Source organism: Sinocyclocheilus anshuiensis, unplaced genomic scaffold (genome assembly GCF_001515605.1).
Source record: "Sinocyclocheilus anshuiensis isolate Anshui unplaced genomic scaffold, SAMN03320099.WGS_v1.1 scaffold984, whole genome shotgun sequence".
NCBI classification, from domain to species: Eukaryota; Metazoa; Chordata; class Actinopteri; order Cypriniformes; family Cyprinidae; genus Sinocyclocheilus; species Sinocyclocheilus anshuiensis.
In genome coordinates this window covers 843,698-858,023 of record NW_015552616.1, presented here as the reverse complement: position 1 = coordinate 858,023, position 14,326 = coordinate 843,698, and the positions used below count along the sequence as shown (strand labels likewise).

Genomic DNA, 14,326 nt, shown 5'->3' with positions numbered 1-14,326 from the left:
AGATATGACATGAGTAAACTTTGACTTAACTGGCATGATGTGAGCAGGTCCTGGAGTAGCAGGCGTGACGTGAGCAGGCTGTGGCTTGGCAGACATGATGTGAGCAGGCTTTGGCATAGAAGGCATGACGTTAGCAGACTTTGGTGTAGCAGACGTGACGTTAGCAGACTTTGATGTAGCAGACGTGACGTGAACAGGCTCTGGCTTGACAGACGTGAAGCGGGTTACAACATCAATACACGACCAGAGACAATGGGAACATGAGGGCTACTTATAGCAGACAAGAGGGTCAATCAGAACATGACACATGAACAGAGGAACCAATGGCATGAATACATGAGGGCAAGGGAAGCATGACACAAACAGGGAGCATGACTAAACTACAAAATAAAAGACATGAAAACATGAACAAGAAACAAAACCCAAACCCCACATTACAATAGTAAAAACTAAATGAATATCTTTATGCTGAAGTTTTTGTTGTAACTAATCAATTTTAAACATTGTTATTTTTATTATTCAAAGCCAAATAATTTAAAGAAATAATAAATTACAATTACATTTAATAATTAAAATGAAACAGTAATGTTTTATTTTTAATCATGCTAACCAATATGACATTGCTGTTTTCATATGATTATTGTTACTGTCACATCATGACTGTATGATTTATTATTATTATTATTGTTATTATTAATATGTATTATTAATATTATTATTATTATATTAAGCCATAATTTGCATAAATTGATTAAAATTTTAATATGACATTGTTTTTTATATGATGACTGTTAACTGATGCATATCATTGCATGTGTAATTAGTAACTTATATGTGACCCTGGAGCACAAAACCAGTCTTAAGTCGCTGGGGTATATTTGTAGCAATAGCCAAAAATACATTGTATGGGTCAGAATTATTGATTTTTCTTTTATGTCAAAAATCATTAGGATATTAAGTAAAGATCATGTTCCATGAAGATATTTTGTAAATTTCCTACTGTAAATATATCAAAACTTAATTTTTGATTAGTAATATGCATTGCTAAGAACTTCATTTGGACAACTTTAAAGGCAATTTTCTCAATATTTAGATTTTTTTGCACCCTCAGATTCCAGATTTTCAAATAGTTGTATCTCGGCCAAATATTGTACTATCCTAACAAACCATACATCAATGGAACGCTTATATATTCAGATTTCAGATGATGTATAAATCTCAATTTCGAAAAATTGACCCTTATGACTGGTTTTGTGGTCCAGGGTCACATATGCTATGCATTTGTTAGCTAATTTATTCTTTTGTGTCATAGGTGTGGAAATAACATATGTCATCATAGCGTTTGTGATTGTCCTCATTATAGTTCTTGGTTCTATTGGTCTAACTCTATTCGTAAGGTAATATTGCTGTGGTTTTGATAAGATTTGTTTCAATTCATGAATATATAGAAGGTACAAGAAGTTGTGTGTGATCTTGTCTGATCTTTGTAGGAGGCGAATCCAACAAATCCAGCTGATCAAAGGGCCCAACAGAATCCTGCTTACGCTTGAGGATCTGACCTTCATCAACCCTCAGCTGAGCAAGAGGGTATGCGTCACCCGACCAGCTGCTTTCTTTAAACATTAAGCCCTTTTTTGAAAATGTTATATTTTCTATGTATCTCTTTTCTCACAGAAAATCACCCTTGAGGATCTTTGCGACTCAAAAAGTTACATTGAGGAGAAGAGCACTGGTGAACGTTCCCGCTCTGTGAATAGCATGGCAACAGCAACACATGAAACTTCAAACGTGGCTGTATATGAGGTGATTTTATGTGTCATTTCAAGTTTTTTTATTGAACACACCATGTTTTTTCAACTTGACACAATTGAAATAATTTTGATCTTTGCAGGGCGACTGGGTGTGGCTAAAAAAATTGAAGGAGGGACATTTCAAGGAGGTTAAACAGAGCACCACTAAGATCGTCACCAAGGTATTGGCTCAAAACACTATTTAAAACCAACAGTTTGGTATGAGCTTGTTCTTTGAGTGACACTTCCTATCATCTTTATAATTCCCAGATGAAAGACCTACGGAATGAAAATGTCAATCTATTTTTGGGGTTCTTCACCGATTGTGAGATGTTTGCTATTGTGACTGAACACTGTTCTCGGGGGAGTCTACACGATCTCCTTCGCAATGAAGATGTCAAACTGGACTGGATGTTTAAATCCTCTTTAGTGCTGGATCTCATTAAGGTACTTTTGAACATTATAATGAATATTAATGTAAAAATGTAATCTCCAGATCATTTTCAAATGCATGTATAATGTCTGTCTTTGGTTTCTGGTACCCATCCAATAGGGCATGAAATATCTTCACCACAGGGAATTTCCTCATGGGCGCCTGAAGTCTCATAATTGTGTAGTAGATGGACGTTTTGTCTTAAAGATCACTGATTATGGATACAATGAGATTCTTGAGACCCAGAAAGCTCCAAAGGAGACCCCACCTCCAGAGGGTATGGGTGTTTACATTTTTAAAATCTGGTTTATTTACAATGCAAATCTCACTTTTACTCCATCCAATTCTCTGATATTAAACAAAAATGTGATAAGGCAGTTCTTTGTCTCTCAGATCTATTCTGGACAGCTCCTGAACTTCTCAGAGACCCTGAAAGTCCCCGGAAAGGAACTTATAAAGGAGATGTGTACAGTTTTTCGATTATACTTCAAGAAGTGGTGGTCAGAGGAGCGCCGTACTGCATGCTCGGCTTGTCTCCTGAAGGTTGGTTATAAAGAAAATCTACAAAATTATTCCTCTTACAGTATTAGTTTGAAGAACCAGTTTTAAAGAGGTAAACAGGCTGTTACAACAGTAACTGGGCAGGTATTATCGGTGAAATTTGGCATCTCTTTTTAAACAATGGCATGTTTATGGTATCCACAGAGATACTAAGGAAGGTGAAGAAACCTCCGCCTATGTGCAGGCCCACTGTCGCTCCAGATCAAGCTCCACTGGAATGCATCCAGTTAATGAAGCAGTGCTGGACTGAACAGCCTGATAGAAGGCCTCCTTTTGATCAGATCTTTGATCAGGTGAGTTTAGAGTAGTTGCTTTTGGAGTTTATTGAGTGCACTGGCAGAGTAACACACATGGAATCTAAGGAATTTTGTAGTTTTTAGAATGGTTGCTTACTTTGTATAATGATTTTACAGTATTTTGTGCCCGCCATTTTAATTTATTGTATTTTATTTATTTTATTGTTGTTATTTCTTGTATTCCATTATTGTTTTAGCATCATAATTGATTTATTTTGGTTTATCTGATGTATTATTGCTATTATTAATTATATATTTTGATTTTTTTCAGCAAGAATGCATGAAACTGATCAAAAGTGACAATAAAAACATTTCTAATGTTACAAAAAAATGCAAATATTTCAAATAAATCGTGTTCTTTTGAACTTTGTATTCATCAAAGAATACTGAAAAATGTGTCATGGTTTCCATGTTGGTAAATATTGGTAAAAAATAAGAAATGTTTCTTGAACAACAAATCAGCATATTAAAATGATTTCTGAAGGATCATGTGACACTGAAGACTGGAGTAATTGAAATTGAGCAATGAAATTTCAGCTTTGCCATCACATGAATAAAAACCATTTAAAAATATATTAAAAATTATTTAAAATTGATTTTAAAGTTATTTTAAAGTTTATTAATAGTTAACATATTTTACAATATTACTGATGTAATCTTGTAATCAAATAAATAGAAAGTTTTAGTCAAATAAATACAGCCTTTGTGAGCATAAGAGTCTATATATATATATTATTTCACTGGATTGCTTTACTCCCAAATTTTACATTAAAGACACTTTCATGAAAGTTTCTTGGCAAAGGTCTAAAAGACAACTACCTGTATATAGTGATTTTTTTCTTATATTCAGTGATAATGGTTCCTTATTTTCTGTTTTCAGTTCAAGCTCATCAACAAGGGCAAAAAGACCAATATTATTGACTCCATGCTGCGTATGCTGGAGCAGTACTCCTCTAACCTGGAGGACCTGATCAGGGAAAGAACAGAGGAGCTGGAGGTAGAGAAACAGAGGACAGAGAAGCTTCTGGCTGAGATGCTTCCTCCGTGAGTACACGTTTTCACACACCAACACTTCCTTTCACATACGGTCGCATACTTCATTTTATTTTCTCCACTAAGACATGTTCCTGGATCAACATCTATGTCAAATTAAGCTTCATGTCATTTTTCATTCACAGTTCTGTGGCAGAAGCTCTGAAAACCGGTGCCTCCGTGGAGCCAGAGTACTTTGATCAAGTCACCCTCTACTTCAGTGACATTGTAGGCTTCACCACCATCTCATCCCTTAGTGACCCAATTGAGGTTGTAGACCTGCTCAATGACCTTTACTCCCTATTTGATGCCGTGCTTGGCAGCCACGATGTCTACAAGGTACGTTTGGATGTCTGAGAGAACCGAACAGCAATCGATTTCCATGAAAAGCCAGTTAACTCTTCTTTATCACAGGTTGAAACCATTGGAGATGCCTACATGGTGGCCTCTGGGCTGCCGAAGAGGAACGGCAACAAGCACGCAGCCGAGATTGCCAACATGTCCCTGAACATTCTCAGCTCCGTGGGCTCCTTCAAGATGCGGCACATGCCAGAAGTTCCGGTTAGAATACGGATCGGCATTCACTCAGGTGAGCTCTCAATCTCCAGCTATTTTCATCCGCTTAGTGGTACTGAACAAAAACCCTCTTGTGATGCTCATGTAATCTTTTGATGTCCAAATTTGTACTTCTTGTCCCTCATCCTCTCATGTTTCTTCTCTATCCAGGTCCGTGTGTTGCTGGAGTCGTGGGTCTAACTATGCCTAGATACTGCCTTTTTGGAGACACAGTCAACACCGCCTCTCGTATGGAATCTACAGGGTTGCGTATGTTCCATTCAGATATTTTTGTGATTTACTAACCCATGATGCACTGTAATGAGAAGATACATCAATAAACATTATTTCCTTCAGCTTACAGAATTCATGTGAACATTAGTACAGTGAATATTCTCCGCTCACTGAACGATGGCTACAAAATAGAAGTCCGAGGAAAGACTGAGCTTAAGGTACTAACACAAACACTTTCTTTTAAGAATCATACTAAATAATAAATAATAACTATATAATATTTGAACATACACTACCGTTCAAATATATGTGGTCAGTTAATACTTTCATTCAGCAAGGATGCATTAAATTGATCAAAAGTGACATTAAAGACATTTATAATGTAAAAGATTTTTATTTTAAATAAGTGAGAATTTTTATTCAGCACCACATTAGTATATTAGAATGATTTTAAAATGTATTAAAATGGTAAACAATAATTTCAAATTGCAAAAAAAAAACAAAAACATTTTTTTCTATATTTTTGATAAAATAAATGCAGCCTTGGTGAGCATGAAAGACTTCTTTCAAGAACATTAAAAAAAATCTTACTGACCCCCAAACTTTTGCAGTAACTTACAGTGGACATTTTTCATTTTTTATTCATGTTTATGGATTTTTTTTTAGGGGAAAGGCATTGAAGAAACATACTGGCTTGTAGGAAAGTCTAATTTTACAAAGCCTTTGCCAAAACCACCAGAGATCAAACCAGGGTAAGGATTTAATAGTATTTTACCACTTATTTTAAACAAATATAAATTTTGTATGCACACACACACACACACACATATATATATATACAGTATATATAAGCAGTGGCCTTTTTATTATACTGCACTTTATTTAACTGAATATAAATTGTATTTTACTGCACCACTTTCCAAATAAATTGTACTTTTAGATGCATTTTGTGGTTTAGATTAATTCTCTTTGTACTTATGAATGGGATACTATTTATGGATTGGATAATTGGATTTATGCATCAGGGAAGACAACCATGGTTTGAGACCTGAGGACATTGAGGCTTACAGGAGAAGGAAAGCTGAGAAAAAGGCATGAACCCATAGACATTTGCAAGGAGGTAGTACCTTGCATGCTGTGCTGTATTTGTCATTTGGTTAGGGTGTTTTCTGGTGGGTTTGTTTGTGCGGTGATGGTGGTTATTGTGGTGTCGGACTTTCTGCTTATCCGATTATTTGTGCATGTTGTGTATTGTTGCAGGTTGTTTGAAATGCATTACTTTACAAGGTCCAAAAATGATAAACAATTCTGTCTTTCATCATCATTGATAACTTTCTAAATTACTTCTCATCTTTTAGAGATAACTGGCAAGACATGATGACGGAGGAGATCAAGTCAATATTTCGCAAGGCCAACAGACAAGTGGACAAGCCCAAAATCTGAGAAGCACAAGGATGTTAAAACTGACCAAGAAGGAAAGACACATGACAAGTTGCATGGGAGGGAAACAATGGACAACACAAGCATGTGTGTTTCACTGCAGCTTACAAAGACTACTTTAATAGGATTGGTTGTCGTCTGTCTAATCCGACTCTGCCCAGCGCAGCAGAAACAACAGCGCTAATGAAATGGCCTCTGAAGAACATGTAGTCAGTGAGAGTGTATTTCTTTCCCAGTGTCTAACACTGTCACACTTACTCTGTTTTGGTCACAGAGTGGCTCAGTGTGCGTCTCGTACCAAAGGCGACACAGATGTTTTTTTTTTCACAGATGTTTCGCATTTTGTGTTCTCACATATTTGTTACTCATGGTGGAGCTTTAATTGATTTTCTTTGATCTTCTCTAAACAAAAAACAATGTAGTGACATAATCAGATTTGGCGAGGCTTAGTGGACATCTGCTGCAAAGACCAAATGGGATATTCTAGCGATGTTTATGCAAAAGCCAGATCGACTGAGGTTGGTTGGTAGCAAGTGATTACAAATGTAAGGCTGCTGTACGTTGTCTCTGGACTCATGAAATCGTGAAATATGACTGTGTTTATGCTGAGTAAGAAGTTGCTTAAGAGGAATTACAAAATGGAATGCAATAATTCTGTGAATTCTGGTCATTTATGCAAAAGATATTTATTTATACTATGCAGAATATTTATTAGTTGTACTTGGCAATACATTTAGAAAACAGGGCAAAACTGATACTGCTTTTAAATTACATATAAAATCAGACAAATCGGTTTAATAAAGGGTCCTGTCTCTCTCTGATGAAGCACATGAGCTTGTACTGGATGTAAAGTGAAATGTTTAAGATGCTGTGCAGTTTAAGTTGTATTAAACATGTAGGCTGGGTTTGTCTGAGAGGGATTGACTGCCTTACATAAGCTGTTTAAAATGATAACTTGCATTTTCTGTAAATCAAACCTACCAGGCACAGCCTGAGTGGCATTTTTAATTATAATTTTTCTGTGTGATCTCATTTTCTGGGAGTCAATGTAAAGGCCTGTCAGATCTCAACAGGCCTCTCTTTAATAGTTCAGTTTTGCACTCCTGGCATTTTTAATTGTCTGTTAAACATGCTGTATATAAGCACTGTACAATATTATACTATAATTGTTACATTTCATGAGCAATTGTATTAATAAGGATAGCATTAGGAGACTTGAAACGTTCAATTTTATGCTAGCAAAAGACAATGTTCTGATGCTCGGTACAGACAATAACACAGTTGAACAAGTCATTTTTTGCCATGCCTTTTTGTTTCTTCTTGCATTACAGGCTATAATGAAAGCTAAGTAACAGCCTCCGTAAACAATAATTTCCATCATTTCAAAACAGATGAGTCACCTGATTCAAGGTTTCTTAACGGTGTTAAGTGTTACACAAGAAAGCAGCTAGAAAAATTGTTTAACTGTTTAATTTAATTTAATTTAATTTAAGTTGTTTAATTGTTTAAGGCTACCGATGTCAATCATATCAGGTTTGATATTAGCTATATTTCGCAGCATATCAAGGCAAGCACCAAATCATTGTTCTTGTCACTGATGAACACTTGCGTTCAGGTCCCCTCAAGATTATTTCCTATTTTGGTTTTAGTATGGCGATTTTTTTTATTTATGAAAAAAAAAAAAAAAACTAAAGTAGGCTATGTGTTTAACTCGCAGACTGTATAAGGTTTAACTTTAACGTTTTGTTTTACAACACAAAGTACTTTAAAAACGTAGGCATATGTTGCAAACAAGTTGCTAAGTGAGGGCTAGGCCTACTTCATAAGTACAAAGTAGGCTACAGTATTTAAGCTTTAGAATTTGCGACACTAATTAGCAACGGCGACAGCTAATTTTATTATATTTTATTTATTCAAATAAAAGTAAACAGGTAGGCCTAAGTAAATATAAGTAAAAAGGTGTTGTGACATAAAAGCCTATTTGTCGAAAAGTTTAAAGTTGTTCTTGGTTTGTTCTTTATTCTCAACCATTTCTCATTTAACAAAATGTTTTGAGAACTGGAGGTCTTTTCTGCAGTTTGTTCCTGTTATAAAGGTTTTGTTCTGTGGATCAACCCAAAGCAATGATTCCGTAGCCTACATTCAGTATTCTCTAATCCTTAAACCAGTTGCTTTCATTTTATGAATATTATGCACATTACATTACGTCGGCTGGGTTATCCTGGCTAGGTTTACAGGTTGGTTATTTATCTTGACGATCTCCTCTTTGACTATTTTCTTAGCCTCTTCTGATTGCCTATCTCACCATGCCAGCCCTTGACTCCAGCCGCTAATCCTTCTATTGTATATGTCCACTCATTGGCTCATTCAGCCTACAGGATGGATCTGCTAGTGTGAAAGGAAATAGCTACTTTCTCATGTCAAAACTCCTCTTTGTGGTTTAGAGGTTTATGGTGCCATAACATTTTATTCCCTCAGTGGAATAAACACACAGCTAAAGCTTCACATTCCAGTCCACAGAGGCGAATGACTGGGATTAAACTGTCAGGAATGACAGAGCAGTGACAATGTGCTGTGCTTTTATCTGTCGTTATTAGTTATTGTCAGTTATTCAGGATAGTATGGCTTTTATTCAATTTTAGATTTTATTTATTTGTTTTATGTATTATTTTAGATTTGATCTTTTGTATGGATTTATTTATGTTTTAATTTATTTTATGGATTTATTCATTTATTTAAATAAAAACAGGACAATATATATTTTCAAACATTTCAGTTTATTGAAAAAAACAACAACAACAATGAAATGAAGGAGAGAAAAAATCAGCACACTTTCTCAAAAGATACTATATGGTAAAGACATATTTAAACATAACATCTAAGAAACTGGAGACATGCAGGTATCAGTGCAGAAGCCAAGAGTTTTTTTTTTGGATGGAAGTGAAATCATAGAAACCTACAAACTATGCTTGAGAAACACTTGAATAGGACTACCTTTTCCCTCTAAACATTAAAGATAAGACAAACCCTACATAGATGTCACATACTCATAAAGAGAGGTTCTACAAGCACAATCTAAAATACCACAGCTTAACATCAATGGCACTACACTTAATATAAGCATAGTGTCTACATTGAATAATACACATAAACAAATTGATGTCAAATCTCTGGTTACATTTGTAGGGTTCTAATTCTTCACCTATAGGATTGCATTGCTCCTGATGTTTATACTGTAACCGGTCTCCTTAAAAATGTTTTTGTACTGACAGGTTCACTGAGACTGTCCATACACAGATAATCCATCGGAATGGCCACATGAGGTAACAGTCAAACCAATAATAACAATAATACCATTTTAAAACATCAATAGCCTAAAAGTTACAATTCATCTCTCATTTTATCACCCTTAGGCCGAACTAGCCTGCCAAGAAAAAGAATGGAGTTGGTCTTGTTGTCTTTCACTAGGAAAATGAAGGGATGGTCGGCGTAGAAGAGCTTGGGGTTCCTGATCTTCTCGCTACCATAAATGCTGGTGTCAAATGGGTTTCCCTCTGTGTCCCACTCCAAGGCAGAGGCATGGAAGACATTGGCGAGGTAAAGATCTTTCTTGCCAGAAATGTTGGACAGGTCTGCCTTAGACTTGTCCACAGCTTCAGTGAGACCAAGTTCTGCAAGATGTTTCTGCAAAGCAAGAGGAAAGAGCCTCATATTTCATGCACAAAATAGTAGTAGTGGTTATATAGCAACTATATAGCAAAAATCAGCCATATTTACCTGAAGGTCGTGGCTGACTTCCATGCTAACTTTAGGTAGAGAGATGGCGACCGCTATCTCCTCGAGCTTGCTGACCCAGGTGTCCAGCTGCTGGCGAGTGAGCAGTTTCTCCAGCCTTTCCAGAGGCTCCACATGGTAGGGCATGATGAAAATCATGCTGGACTTCTTATGTGCCAAAGGCATGCTGACCACAAGCAGCTTGTTCTGTGTGTCTTCATAGAAGCCGTAGATACCTGTAAAGTGCAAAGTTAAATAATGTTAAGTTCACTTGTAGGTATAGTAGAATTTGAGTAAGAGACTTCAAAACAAGCTGTTGGTTTTACCTGTGCGATGCATCATTGGAACAGAGATCGTGTGAGAGCGGGAAACCAGGAAACCACGGTTGTCAACCATCTTGTGGTGGAACTTCTCATCCCAGTGGGCTGTGGAACAGAAATAAGCCATTAATATTAATAATTAGGTTGGTCTTTCTAGTCAGTATTGTGTTTGTTATTTTGGCCTGGCTCTCTTCAGGATAAATAATGTAAATTAATACTTACGTAAAATAAATATCAATCCTAAATATCTATCAAAAGTAAATATCAATGCTGACTTCTGAATCTATAATTACATATGATTTAATGATTAGTATTTAAGTATAATTTTTTATAGACATTCCAGGAACTGTCAAAGTAAATATCCATCATAGCAAAACATTTATTTACAAAAACAGGACATGAAAAATGGGGCCAGCCAAGATCAATAATTAAATAGAATTGAACAATTATTAATTAAATATCATTTATATAGAGATTCCTGTAACTATTCAAGTAAATATTCATCCTATCTATATAAAAAAGCCAGGACATGGTGACTAGATCTGTGTGAATAATTTAATAAAATGTAATCATTTAAAAGTAATTTATACAGATATTCTTGGAACTATGAAAGTAAATATCAATTGGGGGTTCGTCCGGGATGAATAATTAAATGCAATTTATATGACATCTTAATTTGAATACTTACGTTTAAAGAACATAGCATTGGCGATCATAGCCCCATCTGTGTTTTTCACATCCTTGGTAATTTCTGGCAGCTTTCCGTCAGTTGACTTGGCAGCCCACTCATTGATGGAGTTAATGGCGCTTCTCTTATCACGGAAGTTGATCTTCGAGTGTTCGTAGTTGTAGTGCTTCTTGCTGTTCTTGACAAAGTCGTCAGAAAAGCTGACTGAGCTGGGGCCATACATCCTGTTGCTGATCTTCCACGTGACGTTGCGGGCATGGGGGTCGCTCACCTCAGTCAGAAGCTCGGACAGCCCTGTGTGCAGATGGTCATCCTTCAGGGTGTCAGCCTTCAGGAGACTCTTCACCTGGGACGCAGTGGAGGATTTGCCGCCCATGGCAACCATTCCCAGAGAGGAGGCCACCACCACAGGAGAGATGAGGATGTTGTCAAGATCCTTTTCTTTGGCGATATTGTGGTAGAGATTGAAGGCCAGGTTAGCGCTGGTGTCTGCCATGGAGGTTGCATGGGGACTCAGCTTTTTGTCCTCACCGGACACTGCCACAGCCAAAAGGCACAGAGCAATGAGGTTGGATACCAACATGCTTGCTGTATTTTTGGGCAGCAATGAAAGCCTAGAAGAGAAAAGAAGCAACAAGTGATACTGAGTGTAAAATGACCAATTTTTCAGTAATGGAAATTTAGGTTTTCTGTGTGTTTGTTTTAGGAACAAAAGGCTGCATGGTGAATTGTTTGATAATTTTATCAGTTTTAAACCATTTTGTATTTTGATTTATTATGTTTTTGAAATGTATGCACCCTAAATAGTTAAAACTACAGAAATAAAGCCTGTAGGCCATGTTTCTAGATCAAACCTGTTAAACAAAAGCAATGGCAGTGACTAATCAGACAGGAATCCACTGCTTAATGTCAGTCTGCTCATTTTATACAGTTCTGAAATGTGCCAAATCACTTTAAAATAAATGTTAAAAACTTTACTGCATATAGAGATTACACTGCATGTTGAAAGTTTGATTTAAAACTGTTGTTGTGAGATGTTATGTGTCCCTATCCACTAACAACCTCAAGATAGCAGCTTATGTAAGTCAGCATGGTTATTCATTCACTTATTATGTTTGTGTCTTTTATCTGTTTCTTCTTTGTATGTTGCTTTTTTTTATCATCTTGGATACCTTGATACGTTTTCATATTCATAGTTGTCAACGATTGCGATTTTCACTCTGAAAGACAAGAGGTGCATTTGGGTAATCTACACAAAAATATCTTTATATGCATTGGATAACGTGCAAAAAACCCCCTCCTTGAACTCCTTGCTTCTCTTAAGCATAGGTTTATTTTGAAGCCAAGGTCTGCTGCTACTTCATGCACACAGAGAAAGAAAGACATGTAGACTCTTCTTATTGGCTAGAAGATATTAGGTGGAAACTTTCAACCAATCAGAACTTCCACAGTAGACCCACATCTGAATTCCAGAGGTAGCACTGATTGAGTGACAGCATAAAACCACTCCTGATCGGAAAGATTTCATCACTCTTTTGTAAATATAGGGTAAAAAATAATGGAAAAATCGTACACACATCTGAAAAAATATGCATCATTGAACATCCCATGACTGTCCAACGCATGAAAAAACGGACCTGTAGGTGTTTTAGCAGTTTTTTGACTAAAGAAAATTATTTTTCCCTTTCTTCTTTGGGAAAAAAGCAAAAACATAAATAACCTTATACTTAATTTTGGATTGCGTTGCCTGTAAATGCATTTTTAAAAGTGCAAAATGGACTGAAAAGCAGAAAGAAGAGTAAAGAAGAGTATTCTCTGACCCTGTGTGCAGTCGCCTTTTTAGATTGCAAGCAAAAAAAAAAAAAAAAGGCCATTCCAAATAAATATTTGTGAAATAATAGCATTTTCCCCAATAATTACCTTGGACAGTTGTTTGAATGTGTTCCTCTTCTTTTCTCAGATGTTTTCCTCTTCTTTTCTCAGATGTGTTCCTCTTCTTTTCTCAGATGTTCTCTTCTTCTTTTCCCAGATGCTGCTTTGCTGCAGAATGTTTGACACAGAGGCCTTTATACTCCAGGAAAGAAACTTCTAGAAGCTGGAGCCGGGCTATTCGAATGAGGATGTTTGGATTTCCTAGGGAAGCTGGGAGAGTCCTCCCTCTGGATCCAATGACCACAAGATTCAACCTCTGCAAGGTCCTAAAGCCTTCTGAAATCTGCAAACAATCAGTTAATCTCTGCCATTAAACTAGTGTCATCTTCATTTAAACTAAGAGTTGTAAATATAAAATTGTATATTTTGGCATGAAATGTGTAATGGAAGATGATAATGTTTTGTCCTGTATAATATTTTTACCACTGAACCCAAATTTGCGCTGCTGAGTTGGCAGTGTTTTACAGAACAGAATGTGCATTTTATGCTAGAATATAAAGTTTGAAACAACTGTTTGTCGATAAATCACATAAATGACCCCAGGATATATGATGTAACCATTATAATCACAAAGTTTTATGTCTTTGTCACCATTCCTTCCAGATTCTTCTGTCAGGGGATGTAGAGACATGCTCCCCAAGCTCACATCCTCCCCCAACACTGCCACGTCAAAGCATGAATTCTTTTTCAGGCTGTGGGTGTGGTGCAGAAATGGCTATATACATTTCAAAGTAACTTTTATAATTTTACTGAACTTAATATAGTTTTTTCCTGAATTTTATAATGGTGTGGTGATCTTTCTTTCTTTCTTTCTTTCTTTCTTTCTTTCTTTCTTTGTATGCATCAAATGTGCATCAAATGAGCATTTGAGAATTTTATTCCATAAAAATACATTAAAGATAAAAAATTGCTGTAAAAATTCAGATTTTTATTAGGTAAATTTCGAAGTGTCTTATAAGCACAAAAGCATGTGTGTTGTGCATTGACCACCTGTGTGTGGTATGTGTTGCTGCAAATGGCAATCTGTTGTTTACCGGAAAGTCTCTTTAAACCCTCAGTTTAAATCTCAGTTCTCTCAAGACTTCAGTCTTGCATGTGGCAGATGTCTTACTTGCTACAGTGGCACAACACTCAAACTTTGGTTCTGTTTAAAATGTTTTAAGAATATATCCATATATGTTCGTTGAACCTCAGTGAACCTCAATTGAGTTATGGGCTGAGCTGGGGGCTGTGCCAAGCATGTATGATGTAAGATGTGCGCAAAGTTACTT

The 14,326-nt window shown here is 36.2% G+C and overlaps 2 protein-coding genes across 4 annotated transcripts in view; one reads left to right on the top strand and one right to left on the bottom strand.

Moving 5' to 3' along the window:
- The window catches only part of LOC107666202 (retinal guanylyl cyclase 2-like), a 14,108-nt gene extending 7,683 nt beyond the window's left edge, over window positions 1–6,425 (top strand). For both annotated transcript variants that reach the window (XM_016457409.1, XM_016457408.1), the window contains 15 exons: window positions 1,313–1,397; window positions 1,491–1,587; window positions 1,675–1,803; window positions 1,892–1,972; window positions 2,061–2,237; window positions 2,344–2,500; window positions 2,617–2,766; window positions 2,929–3,077; window positions 3,961–4,124; window positions 4,259–4,451; window positions 4,527–4,701; window positions 4,839–4,937; window positions 5,025–5,119; window positions 5,568–5,653; window positions 6,260–6,425. In XM_016457409.1, the coding sequence (XP_016312895.1) occupies window positions 1,313–1,397; window positions 1,491–1,587; window positions 1,675–1,803; window positions 1,892–1,972; window positions 2,061–2,237; window positions 2,344–2,500; window positions 2,617–2,766; window positions 2,929–3,077; window positions 3,961–4,124; window positions 4,259–4,451; window positions 4,527–4,701; window positions 4,839–4,937; window positions 5,025–5,119; window positions 5,568–5,653; window positions 6,260–6,344 (1,922 nt within the window). In that variant the 3' untranslated portion in view covers window positions 6,345–6,425. The remainder of the gene's footprint in view (window positions 1–1,312; window positions 1,398–1,490; window positions 1,588–1,674; window positions 1,804–1,891; window positions 1,973–2,060; window positions 2,238–2,343; window positions 2,501–2,616; window positions 2,767–2,928; window positions 3,078–3,960; window positions 4,125–4,258; window positions 4,452–4,526; window positions 4,702–4,838; window positions 4,938–5,024; window positions 5,120–5,567; window positions 5,654–6,259) is intronic.
- A 3,230-nt stretch (window positions 6,426–9,655) lies between these two features.
- LOC107666206 (serpin H1-like) lies at window positions 9,656–13,729 on the bottom strand. Of its 2 annotated transcripts, XM_016457418.1 has the most exons (6): window positions 13,044–13,729; window positions 12,296–12,343; window positions 11,124–11,737; window positions 10,442–10,540; window positions 10,119–10,351; window positions 9,656–10,025 (listed from the first exon to the last, which is right to left on the bottom strand). In XM_016457418.1, the coding sequence occupies exons 3-6, from the start codon at window positions 11,704–11,706 to the stop codon at window positions 9,723–9,725; spliced, it is 1,218 nt and encodes a 405-aa protein (XP_016312904.1). In that variant the 5' UTR covers window positions 11,707–11,737; window positions 12,296–12,343; window positions 13,044–13,729; the 3' UTR covers window positions 9,656–9,722. The 2 variants fall into 2 exon arrangements, with proteins under 2 accessions (XP_016312904.1, XP_016312902.1); XM_016457416.1 differs by lacking the exon at window positions 12,296–12,343.
- Window positions 13,730–14,326: the final 597 nt, after the last annotated feature.

What these genes read in the sequence shown, in the direction of transcription:
- LOC107666206 (XM_016457418.1), bottom strand. Translation starts at nt 11,706, where the DNA reads ATGTTGGTATCCAACCTCATTGCTCTGTGCCTTTTGGCTGTGGCAGTG. An exon ending in CAATGCTATGTTCTTTAAAC is followed by an intron (nt 10,541 to 11,123) that starts GTAAGTATTCAA and finishes TCTGTTCCACAG; the next exon opens with CCCACTGGGATGAGAAGTTC. An exon ending in TCCAATGATGCATCGCACAG is followed by an intron (nt 10,352 to 10,441) that starts GTAAAACCAACA and finishes TGCACTTTACAG; the next exon opens with GTATCTACGGCTTCTATGAA.